Source organism: Dromaius novaehollandiae, chromosome 14 (assembly GCF_036370855.1).
Source record: "Dromaius novaehollandiae isolate bDroNov1 chromosome 14, bDroNov1.hap1, whole genome shotgun sequence".
NCBI classification, from domain to species: domain Eukaryota; kingdom Metazoa; phylum Chordata; class Aves; order Casuariiformes; family Dromaiidae; genus Dromaius; species Dromaius novaehollandiae.
The window spans coordinates 11,534,835-11,547,216 of record NC_088111.1 but is presented as its reverse complement, the minus strand read 5'-3'; the positions used below and the strand labels follow the sequence as shown (position 1 = coordinate 11,547,216).

General features: G+C 40.7%; 1 protein-coding gene across 4 annotated transcripts in view; it reads right to left on the bottom strand.

Moving 5' to 3' along the window:
* MYH11 (myosin heavy chain 11) overlaps window positions 1-12,382 on the bottom strand; it is a 64,348-nt gene that overhangs the window by 745 nt on the left and 51,221 nt on the right. For 2 of the 4 annotated variants that reach the window (XM_064520340.1, XM_026096333.2), the window contains 14 exons: window positions 11,836-11,980; window positions 11,541-11,747; window positions 10,961-11,065; window positions 10,709-10,861; window positions 10,011-10,259; window positions 9,539-9,751; window positions 8,591-8,803; window positions 7,757-7,918; window positions 6,901-7,029; window positions 6,238-6,326; window positions 5,883-6,006; window positions 5,511-5,719; window positions 4,837-4,945; window positions 4,025-4,197 (listed from right to left, as the gene is read on the bottom strand). In XM_064520340.1, the coding sequence (XP_064376410.1) occupies window positions 4,025-4,197; window positions 4,837-4,945; window positions 5,511-5,719; window positions 5,883-6,006; window positions 6,238-6,326; window positions 6,901-7,029; window positions 7,757-7,918; window positions 8,591-8,803; window positions 9,539-9,751; window positions 10,011-10,259; window positions 10,709-10,861; window positions 10,961-11,065; window positions 11,541-11,747; window positions 11,836-11,980 (2,280 nt within the window). Of the gene's footprint in view, window positions 1-2,863; window positions 2,897-4,024; window positions 4,198-4,836; window positions 4,946-5,510; window positions 5,720-5,882; window positions 6,007-6,237; window positions 6,327-6,900; window positions 7,030-7,756; window positions 7,919-8,590; window positions 8,804-9,538; window positions 9,752-10,010; window positions 10,260-10,708; window positions 10,862-10,960; window positions 11,066-11,540; window positions 11,748-11,835; window positions 11,981-12,382 lie in introns of all 4 variants that reach the window. The other 2 variants (XM_064520342.1, XM_064520343.1) reach the window with 2 other exon arrangements.

Sequence of the window (12,382 nt, the reverse complement as noted above, 5' to 3'; positions counted from 1 at the left end):
TTGTGACAATACCTGGGGGCCTGAGGTTTTCAAATGCAAAACACGCAGCAGCTGTGGGGCCCTAGTGTGACACTGCTCTCTAGCATACAAGACTAATCTGTGGACAGGCTGAGACTCTCCGTTGCTTGGAAGTGTGATGGGATTTCCTGTTGCTGTGCTTAAAGTTCCTTTCTAAGTAGCCTCATCTGCCCCAGACACCCTGCTCTGCCCTTGCTTCATGTCACTGTGTTTGCCTAATGGGGACTGCAACTGGTTGTGCTGGGAAGGGACTGCAAGGGTGGCTGCTCCTGTCCCTGTCAGTAGGGGAGCATTCCTCCTGTCCTCTTAGAAGAGCAACGAGATGCGGAGAGCTCGTGCGGGATAAGAGCTTGTCTGAATAAGCCCACCAGTTACTGAAGGCCTGTGAGGCTGGGGCTGGAGTGACGCTGCAGGAATCGGCGGGCTTTTTGAGCCTGCGCCCCTCTGCGAAGGCTGTGTTTCTTGGAGTACCACAGGTGCTGCAGCATGTATTTCAGCTGAGGCTGTGAATAGCTCCAACCTCTTTTGCAGTGGAGAGAGGAAACCACCACCGTGTTTTGGAACTGTATCATAGCTCATATGCTGATGCTTAACAGAGCAAGTGTCGTGCGGAGAATGCTTTTTCCACATTTTGCCCCCTTCTCCTCTCTCCTCCCCCCATATATTTCATAACTGCAGCCCAAGCCAGGGACACTTTCATCCTCAGGTTAATTTTTGGGGGAGGTATGAACAAGTGAGACAGAAGATGGATTTATCTCTTCTTGGCCACTGTAGCTACTGGGCTACAAAACACTCATGTTCTGTAACGTGGCCTCTCAATTGCCCCTCATAAGCAAACCTTTGTAAAGGCTTGAGACTACAGACATAAGCAATAAAGTAAATTCATGATCACTGAATGTTATGCCAAAATTACTAATTTGGTGTTAAATACACCCAACTCCACGCTTTTCGGTACAGCGATCATGCATAAATATTTAAAGGCTTGTCTTGTCCTTGCAGAAGACTAAGCCTGTGTTGTCCTTCCTGGAGCAGCTATTCAGTTCCAAAGTTCAGTCTTCTGTACAAGGGATGTGGGCAAGAACGTTGGCTGGACTAACTTATTTCAGAGGCATAAACCTGTATTTCCAAGGTGGAACTCCTTTTGGTATGTAATCTACTATTTTCCACTATTCTACCCTTAAACTTTGGTGTAACTGAGCAATTATCTGGACCATAAAACTTGGTCTAAGATCTATTGTTAGCTACCCTTAGTTCTTCTGGTGTGGAGGGCATGCAGTGAACACAAGGGTATGTCATTTCTACTCTATCATGTACTTAGCAGAGTCGAACAGTATCTGCTACTTTATGACAGCAGATATTTGCTACTACTGTTTAACAAGAAAGTTTTGGTTAGGTCAATAAATTCATTAATTCCTGTCGATAAAGTTCTTTCAGTCCTCACCAGAAAGAGCTCCTTAGCCCCTCGCACTGCTGCTGTCTGGGCTGTTATCTGCGAGTCATTTGTCAGATGACTGTTTACATTGTGGTAGTTCACTGAAGTACTATATGGGAACAGGGCACTGGTGGGAAGTAACAGTTCCTGGCCATAGCAGGAAGCATCTAACCAAGCCTTGCAGTACAGTTTTGGCTACAAAGAAGTGAACTTGCTATGACAGACCAAGCCCTTGTTAACATAAACTGTTGCAATATGCGTAAACTTAAAACTTACTTCAACTGGTACAGACCCTGTGGATAAACACTTTTAGTTTAAATCTGTTCCCCTAAAACAAGTATTCTGATAATATTCATGTAGTCATTTGCATCACTGCCTTTAGATTCATGTGTACAGCTGAGACAAGCCCTAAGCATTAGTATTTTGCTTAGCATTTCTCTATTTAATCTACCTTTGAATAGGTGCTACTGAAATAGTGCTCGAACAACAGTCTGACTGGAAATATTAAGCTGACTAAAAGGCACATGCAAGGACAAGACATCCTCTTTAAATATTTGTGTATTCAGAGCAAAATCTAGCATATGTAAAAGAAAAGATATACAAATATTACAAGGCAGTAGCTCTCTAATTTTTGTAAAAGCAGATGTTATTCCTATCTCCAGAGAGTGCAATAAAGCATAATAAGATGCTGTGCTAGGTTACAGTGTCAATGTTAATTTCTGTGTCTATGCTATAACCTTATAAGGACAGTATGCAAGCAACATGATGTCTACAAATAGCTTTAAAAGCCTAAGTAATAGCTATTTGTAAGTAATACAAGCACAAAATGCTGTGTAATGAAAGGCAAGATTTTTCTCTTTTATCTGTGATTGGATGGCATGAATGTGTAATAAATCACATGCAGGTAAGGTCTTCCCAAATCTTCTGTGAATTAGATAGGATCTTACCTTAGAGTCAATATTACAATATGCATAAGAAATACTGTGAAATTCTAACAACATGCTGTGATGCTCCCATTCATATTCATTAGTGTTTTTAATCGGTTTTACTAATCAGTGGTATATTTGGTTTGCAACATTTTCATCTTTGATTGTGGCTGTAGAGAGGTGTAAGAAAGTTCCCATGCAGAAAAAAATCAGAGTAGTTTATTAGGTACTCCATGTTGATAGAGCTTATGAGAAGTGACAATGCAACGTTGGTAAGTCTGCATCAGTACGTAACCTAGTTGTAAGAAAGATGAGTCACTGATGAACAGCTAGATTATTGTAATATTTGTCTCTTTTGATAAAACAGATTAACGCCAAGATATCCAAGCCTTCACAGTTTGCAGAAACCTCACATAAATTTTACTTGGGCCAAAGAAAATGGAAATTTGTACAACACAAGCTAGCTGCAAAGTTGAAGGCATGGTACCTGCTTAGTCATTGCGAAGGTTCCTGTGTCCCTCTGAAACAGAGATAGAGAGTCCTGGGCAGTTATACTAAGCACATGGTCATTATCAGAGGTAGGTAGATTACTTTTAAATAATTAAATAAAGTACATTACAGCCAATTACATTGCATTCAGATCAAACAAAAAGTCAACTTAATGCTATACTGCGTAAAAAGGGCTGGCTGCAGCCACTCCTTTCTGAGACAACCAGGAGCACACACCACCCGAGATGGTGCTAATGGGAAAGATTATCACATCCCTAACACTCCACCTTCAAGGAAATCCACACCTGAAGATTCATGGACATTACTGGCAAACACACTATTAACCTGAAAAAGATCTGTAAGAACTAGGTAGGTGCTTTATTTTCATCTGAAATACTCTTGTTTTTAGGTGGAAACTGAGGTTTCACAGTATGATGGTGTAGGCACAGCAATTTCCTCATAATTCAAATCAGCTGCTTTATTTCTTTGATTTGGTGTTTTCAGGCCCAGCGAGTACAGCGAGGGGTACTCAGGTATGTAGCTGGCTGAACACTGCTTTATCTTTTCCCCAGTCAGCTCTAACAAGAAAATGCAAAGGGAAATTTTGGTCTTTTCCTTGGTCTGATGACACTGAATCCCTACATGGCAAAGTCTAAAGTGGCTTTTGGAGTAAGAGTCACATAACGTGCTTTGCCTTTTGCTGCCTGTGATGTTGTGTAAGACTGGTTACAGTCACTGAGTGTGAGTTGGGCATGTGTGAAAGCGTGAAAAGCATGAGCGTGCCTACCCATTTTTAACTGTACAAATGAGCATATACAGCCATTACTACGAGGGGTATTTTCAAAAGCAACCAACCTAGTTCTACTCCTATTTAAGCCAACAGGAGTTTCAGTCAGAAAAAACATAAGGCCTGTGCCATGTTATCACAGTTGTTCACCTCACAGCTGAAAGCCTGAGAACGCTGCAGCCTATGAAACTCACTTCACCTTCTTAATCTGGCCCATGGTTGTATCTGCCAAGCTAATACAAGGAGGCTGTAAATTCCCAGTATCTTCAGAGTGTCTGGTCTTGAACAGATTTTTTTCACTTATGTAGTTTAATTCAGAATTTGAAGGCTCTTACTGAGTGGGAACAGCTATGCCAAACAAGAGCACTCTACCTGAGCTTGCTCTTCAGTGCCGCAACCTCCCGGCCCAGGGCTTCGTTACTCTCAGTAGCTTCATCCAGCTCTCTCTGCAGCTTCCTGCGGTTCGCGTTGATACGTTGAGACTCTTCCTCAGCCTCCTCCAGCTGCCTTTTCAGTTGCTTGAGTCGTGTGTTGCCCTTCTCGGCCTAAAGGGAAATTAAAGAGTAATGCTTTAAGTTGAAAGAGATTTGAAAGCTTTACATTTCTCATTTCAATTTTCATTTTTTTTGAGAGAACTTTACTAAAACATGCCTGAATTAAAGGTGGAACCTTAAAATCTAGAAAAATTAAAAATAGTTTTACTTCATGGAAGTTCATTTTGCTGATAGATGCTGTATTCAGACACTACTTCACTGTTTCTTTTGCTGCACTTCTGCTTTTCTGTTTGCAGGTTTGTGTGCATTATGTAAAGCTAAACTTCTCAGTGTTGGACAAATATCTCCATTCATGTACCAGTAGGGATATTGGACATAGTCCTGTTTAATCCCTGTGCACAGTCAGACTGTTGCAGCTGGCTGCTTGACAAGGACTAGGACTTTGACACTTGCCTCAGGATGGAAGGAGAATCATATTGTTGAGGCTGAGTTTAGCAGAGGGCTGTATAGCTTTCCCAGCACAAAAGCCAAGCAGACAGTCTGCTTTCTAGAATGAAGAGCCTCCTTCCTCCCAGTAGCTATATGTCTGGCCTTTCTTGGGATATTTCTTTGAGACAGAGCAGGGAATCTTCCTTTCTTGGGGGTAAAACCCAGAAGTCCCTTTGCCCCAGACTAAGACCTTCATGATACCTGCTCTTTGTACTGTTCCGCTTGCTTTCTTTCATCCTCCACCTGCAGCAATGCATCCTTTAGCTTCTTGTCCTTCTGGCGTAACGTCTTGGCTGCAACCTGCTTCTCTCTGCAAATGACAGTGTGACATTTGGTGATCTGGAAGGTGTGTAGCCCTCACCTGCCCCAAGCATGTTGCTTGTGAAACTGGCACCAAGGACCCATATATTAAAGGCCTTTTTGAAGATAACAAATGAATTCTGAGCAAAACTTAAGTGTCACATTCTCATTCTGATCGAAACAAATATGTATTTCTCCTTGCTGGATGCTAGAGGGGCTCCAAGGGGTAAGGAGATCTGCTCTAAAACACAAGGTGATTTCCTCAAGAAATAGTCTTACAGATAGCACAAAGTGTAATGGAGATTAACCTGGTAGGGTTACCCTGAACACGTAGGGGAGGAGATCCTTGCCTTTGATACCTGTAGAACTTTCCAGTAATAAACTGTTCCTTAGAACCTATAATAATTCCGATTACTGGCCACGTCTCTAAGAAATGTTAAGTGGGGGAGAGACTTTACCAAACCCCAGTGGCACTTGAGAGCCTGATGACACAAGTCCTGTACACATTTGTTTGCTTGGGTTTCTCAGTGACTGGATCAATGAGTAGATGTCTGTGCCCTCTGGGAGTCCACTACCTGGCTTCCTGTTCCAATTGCTCTTCAAGAGAAGCAATTTTGGCCTCCAGAGCAGCAATTGTAGCTTTGAATTTGGACTTCACGGCTCCCTCCATCTCCTGCAGTTTACTCTTCAGCTCTTTGTTTTGCCTCTCCAGTTGCTGCCGAGCACTTTCATTCTTCTGTGCAGTGGAGCGCTCTGTTGCCAGCTCGTTGTTCAGCTGCTCTGCCTGCAAGGGTGAGAATGGATGCTGTCAAAAGTGTTGCCAGCTTTTGGGGAAATGACAGGAAATATTCTTTGTGGCAACTCTCCAAATATTTATTCAGAACCACAAATAGCTTTTGCTGGATTACAAACAGAAAGTGACACACACATGCTGAAATGAACTCTACCTGCTGTACTGCTTTCCTCATGCGATCACCCATTGCCTCCATGTTGCTTTGTTCCTCTTCTAGCTCTTCCTCCAGTTGTGCAATTCTTGCCTCTAGGCGCCGTTTCTCATCCTGGAGGCTTGTCCTTTAAGTTTAAATTCAGGAAGTGTGTAGTTAGTCTCTGACCAGTTGGATATGTCTGAAACTATTAGGACCTGCTCCTAATTCATAGAGAAAACTGAACTAGATATTTCAATGAAACAGATCATATGTGTGCATGTTGTTTTGTCAAGGCTAGATCGTCACAAGATCATACTTTGTCTGCTGCTGAATGCCTCTTGACGATAGCCTTGCAGGTAATCCAGTCCATTCCTACCTTCCAGAAGCAGCACTTGCAAGTTCCTCTGCCATCTCTTCTTTCTCCAGATCAGCTTGTTTGCGAGCTCTCTCCGCAGCAGCCAGATCCTAGGAGAAAAGAAAAGGCAGCATGGTAATAAAATGAGCCAGAGTTCAGATGAAATTAGTCATAGAAAGATCAGTCTTGCATATCATGCTAAAACCAGTGTAAGCTGGGTTGTCTTGTTAACAGAATAAATTCTTACTGTACTCTAAATCCTAGGGAAGTACAACAAAATACACAGCTGGTTTCTATTTTATTGTTTTTAGTCACAAAGATTTCCATTTAATACACCTAGGACTTCTACCACTAACAAGACTTCGGGAATTTGTGGCTATTGAAAACAGTTTGTATTGGATCATATAGTTCATTTCCCCTTAAATCTGTTGGACTTTGCCTTTCTCTGAGGTAACTTTTTCAACTTAATCTGGGAATGCTCAGATGTAGTTCTGACAAGGTCACTGGAGCACACAGAAGACATGGGACTTGTTACAAGAAGTTCTGCTTATAGCTTTCCATCCCTCATAGCTATTACATTTGTTTCAGTTCTTAAAAGTGCAAGTTCTATTTTGTTACTGAAGATCATGTGCAGTTCACAGTAGATCATATGCTTCATATTGCTCTAAAAGATTCCCACGTTACCTCTTGAAGCTGAATGAGTTCTGCTTCCAGGCTCTTGGCTTTCTTCTCATTTTCTCTGGCTGTGGCAAATATTTCTTCTCTGGCAGCTCGTGCATCATCCAGCTCCCGTTGGTAGTCCTTCATCTGAGCCTAGTTGAAAAGAATTACAAAGATTTACTTTTGCCTGGCTTTATCACAACTTTAGTAAGAAGTTTGGACAGATCAGAACACATATAGATTTACATAGTCATAATACCTGCTTCAAGGATATGTTCAGTAACAATCAGCTAGCACATGTTAGAAAGGTCTGAAATGCCATTCCAAGAAGAGGGATGCTTTCACTTGTGTGCTGCAGCTTTTGTAATGCCTATTGTCCTTATTTCCTTTGACTATTTAAGTACGCATGGGATCTTAAGCATTCAGAATATATCCATTGTCATTGCTTAGCTGTCAGCATATGACAGAACAGTTGATATGGAGAGTTACAGTATAAACAGGAAAATGCTGTTTCAGAAACATCAGGATTTCTGAACAGTTTCATGCATTTGAGTCAGTGTTAGGACCAGGACTGAAGCCCTATAGTAAATTTTACCCGATGGCCCTTTCTGTACATTGGAATCTATGTTTTCCTTTGTGTGGGTAAGTCAATAGCATGAGTGCTGGCCTGACAGTTTTGGAAGTTCTCTGTGTTGATAAAGTTTAAGATTTGCATGGTTTGTTATGTGAAGTTTTTCATTGTCACTCAAATTGGGCATCACAGGTACTTGGCTATGGGAGTTTAGTTAAAACTGACCCTTTAACCAATGTCATCTAGCTTTCATATCGTGGCTGTATGAAGGACAGCAGTGGAAAAAACAAGATTTGTGGAATTACATACCTGTAGTTTGCGAAGCTGTTTAATGGCTTCTTCCCGAGCTTTATTAGCAGAATCAGCTTGACCTTCTAGATCTTTAACATCAATCTCCAACTTCTTTTTGGCTGCAGCTGCCAGGGCACGTTGCTTCCGCTCATCTTCCAGTTCTGTTTCATATTCATGGAGCTGATCATTAAAGAAGATGACATAAGTTTAGGAAAGTCCTTGAGCACTTTTAAACGCTCTTTGTATATGTCTGGGTAATGTATACATCCCCCTAAAGCTCTATTAATTGTGGTATCAATGGCAGTTAAGAGACATTTTCATTTTGTTTGGATACTGAAGGTTCTTGAAAGAAGTTAGCAATTTGAGTTCTGTCCTCATGGAAGTATGCATATTACAGGGTGATGAATACAATATTTATCCATGCTGTCACAACACTGCTATGCTAAGGCTCTGTCCTGTCCATTTTCATTTCCAGTGCTTTTGGATCCATTTACTGTGCCTTGGGAAGGCAGATATATTAGAAGCTGTCTTTTTTTTCACTTGCACTGAGAACGTAGGCAAATTTCTCCTTATTGTGTGAGAAATAACAATTCATGTTTTAGATAATATTAATTGTAGTGTTAAATTGCTACACCTGTTGACAGTGTGCACCTGCTATTTAGACAGAAAAAAAAATAATGTAATGCTGTTCTGTGCCTTTTTTTAGTGTAATAAGCTAGGAATTTTAATTTACCAAGCGCAAGGGAATATAATGTTTCCTCCTTATATTAAAGTGCTTTAGTAATGGCATGAGGCTGGGGACTTTCAGCTGTTTTAGTGAGACATTTACAAAGGCAACAAAGAGAATGATACCTGTCTAAGGAGTTGTCTTCTCTTCTCCTCATTCTGTTCATCTCTGGCTTGTAAGTCTCTCTCAAACTGTACTTTCAGGGCTTGCATGTTGACCTCCAACCTGAGTTTGGCATCTTCAGTAGCCTGTAGTTCATCTTCCAGCTCTTCTAATTGTGTCTTCATCTCTTCTACTTGTTGTTCAAAGGCACGTTTAGACTTCTCCAATTCGTGGACCTTTCAAACAAGAAGAAATTAATCGAGTTGTTATAAGAAATAAAAAATAATTCTAGCTAAAACATAGTCTATCTGCAATATAAGTCATATCTGAATGTGGACAATGAATGAGTTATTTGCAAGAGCACTGAAAGTGGTAAGCTAGCATTTTTTGTACAGTTATAAATCTGTCTTAAGATAAAAGATCTTATAACCTGAGATTCTGTATTTCCCACACTTTGATTTTTAATCTAGTCAAGTATCATCATAGAATTCAGTTAGTATTAGGAGTAATATTATCATGTCGCTGTAATAAAAAAGTGATTGACAAGGCATCAGTGGAAATTTCTTGTAGCTATGTGAATGGTTGGTGCTACATGTAGCTATGTGAATGGTTGGGGGGACAGTCAAATATAATTAGTAAAATTAGATCTGCAGAGTTTACAACTTCAAAGCTGCTTAATAAACTAGCAAATGATTTAGAATTGCTTTAATTTTTTTTCTGTCTTAGAAATCAATAGGAATCTTCTTCAAGCTTGAAGTCATGTCAAGAATAAAGATGCTTACAGTTACTTTGCCAAGTCTCTTGAAGGTTTGGGCATAAGTGGGATAACCTTTGAATTCTGCATGAAATATCTGATATTGCTGAATGGATTTGTGTGCTACAGAGAACTTCCCATGCTGAAAACAATGATTTCTTTGTTAACTGTTATTTTAAGTTATTATTGTGGAAATCGTTCTGAGCTAGAAACTTACATTCTTGCCAACATCATCTTTGGAGCTAACAAGATCTTCCATTTCAGCTTTCAACATTTTGTTTGTTCTCTCCAGTTCTTCTTTGGCTTCCAAAGCCTCTTCAAGTGCCCGAGCCAATGATAAAGCCTTTGTTTCTTTTTCTCTAGCTTCAGCTTCTGCTCTGTCCCTTTCATCTGCATATTTGGAAGAAATGTTTTTCTCTTCGGCTAGCATCTGTAAAAAGGTAAATTGATACAGAAAGTCATTAGCAGTAGGGTTTTTCTGTTGCAGCTGTCTTGTCAGTTGTTAACGACAGAGAAAATCTCTGCATTTTCATAAATGTATATGAATAGAAAATTAACTGTTTTATGAGTAATTCAGTTTTAATTTTTTTTCTGACCCTGCTTTATCTTTTACTAAACCAGTGGTATCTCTGTAAGTTCCAGGAAAGTTAGGTGGTAACACAGCAAGGAAGTTAATCTTAAATCCATACCTGATCAAACTTCTTCTGCTTCTTCTCCAGATTAGAGACCAGCTGACGTTGGTTGTCTAAGTCCACCACCAGGTCGTCCAGCTCCTGCTGGAGTCTGTTCTTGGTTTTTTCCAGTTTGTCGTAAGAAGCAGCCTTTTCCTCAAACTGTTGTGTGAGACCCTCAATTTCTCTCTGGAATTTCTTTTTGCCTTCTTCCAATGTTTCTACTGTGCTGACGTATTCCTGTAGTTTCCTCTTAGAGTCAGACAGCTGAAATTTGAATTCGGAGAATGAAATGAATCTTACGGCAGAAACAGTAAAGTTTGGCAGAGAAGGTGGCCGTAAGACAACTATGATCCAGAAATCTTAATTAATTTGACCCATGTGAAGCTAGTGGGAGTTACCAATCACCCATCCTTCAAAAAATAAAGCACACTACAGGCCTAGTAGGCACATACAGGCCTCATGTGCAAGACTATGTCAGGAGCTATCTTGCATTTATACCTATCTTGTGTTTGTACCTATCCTAGAGATCACACTGTAAAGAAGAAGGAGACTGCTGGCTCCATTGTAGTGCTTCACTGATGCCATCTGGGCTAACAACTAGTTCCCTGAAGGTCTACCTGTTATGCCAGGATAGTTCTACAGATCTGAAACCTCTGGAATTACTGACAAAACTCTCAGTGATGGAGCTAGCGATTTAGCTATGGCACTGATACCTGTATTGTCAGTGTTGAAATATGTCTCTCCAGATTTTGTTTTGCTTCTACTTCTTCATCCAACTGCTCCTGCAAGCTGTTCTTCTCATCCTCCAACTGACGAAGCTTGGTAGACACATTTAGCTTCTGCCGTGTTTCTTCCTGAAGCAGCTCCTATAGTCACCACATCAACCAGCAATATGGTAATTAGTTTAGGTGTTTATACTGCATTTTGTATATTCTATAGGTGAGCTGTACTGGATGCAAGTTTACCTGTGTGTCTTGCAGCTGAGATCCTAAGGTTGCAACATCTTTGGTCAATTTGATTGTCTTGCTTTCTGCTTCATTGAGCAAACCAGTAACATTTTCAACCTCAATCTATGAGAGACCACAGTAAATATACTCATTTTTTTGCACAACTTCAATATCTTCCTCCAACTTTAGTTTGCTCTAGACTGAAATCCTAACTTCAGACAGGATCTGAATCTGCTGCTACGCTTCTGGGTCACCTCAAGCAAAAAAACCTCTCTGTAAAGTATGCAACACAGTCACTGAACAGACCACACTGGTCTGTTTGTTGTATGTGGCATTACAGATCACAGCATATATAGAGGGATCATGAGGCTGAAAGCTTTCACCTCCTTGAGACAGTGTGGTTATAATCATTTCATTGTAGTAGGAGTTCCTACCAAAGTAGGAATTCAAGGTAGGAATCCTACAGCTGACAAAAAAGGGAACATTACATCTGAAGTCAACAGGGCCAGGTTTTTTCCAGATGTGCTCTGATAAAGCAGAGTCTACCTGGTCTTCTCAAGCCCAAGTATCAACAGTAAAAGGTCACACTCCCTTTTACCTGTAATTTATGAACTTTTTCATTGAGTTCTGTCCGAACACGCTCTCCATCAGTGTATTTGGACTGTAACTCTTGCAGCTGTACTTCCAGCTTCTTCTTTTTGTGCTCCACATCTTGTTTGGCCTGATTCAGGCTCCTGACTTCATTAGCCAGCTCAGCATTGTCTTTCTCCAGTGTCTGTTTGGTCTTATCCAGGTTTGCTTTAGCCTAAAAGCATTAAGTGAAGAAAGGTGATCTACAGAAGGAAGCCATGTTATCCAGTGGATAGTTTTCAATGAGATGGGTTACTGTTTACCCGTTTAAATTGTTCCAGCTGCTCTGTTAGCTCTTCCACAGCTTGAGTGTGCTTTTGTCTCATCTCCTGGACCTGGGCTTCATGAGTTCGAGTCTCCTCCTCCAGAGCTCTCTTCAGCACTGTGACCTCCTGTTCACGCTTTGCTCTGGAAGATAACACATAAATGGAACAGCAGCAGATAAGAGTGTTCCAGTCACAAGGAAAATAGCACTACTGCACAGTTATAGAAGGTTACTGCAGCTGCCAAAGCACATATTCAATTCTTATTTAGGGTTTTTGGGCATTTGGGAGTTGGAAAGCTACATGCTGCAACACAGCTGAAAGCCATGTGGGTGGAAATGCTAAGTCCTGGTCCTAGGAAAAAAATCGGATTTAGAACTATTATCTAATTAAGTACAAGACTGAATTATTTAGGTGCCTAAGATGGGCAGTGCTGTGACTGAAAATTAGATACCTGGCTCCAGAAAAATAATCTAGATAACTTAAATTTGACTAATTTGACCATCTACATCTTGGAGACCATCACTGTCAAAGTCTAGAAAAATAA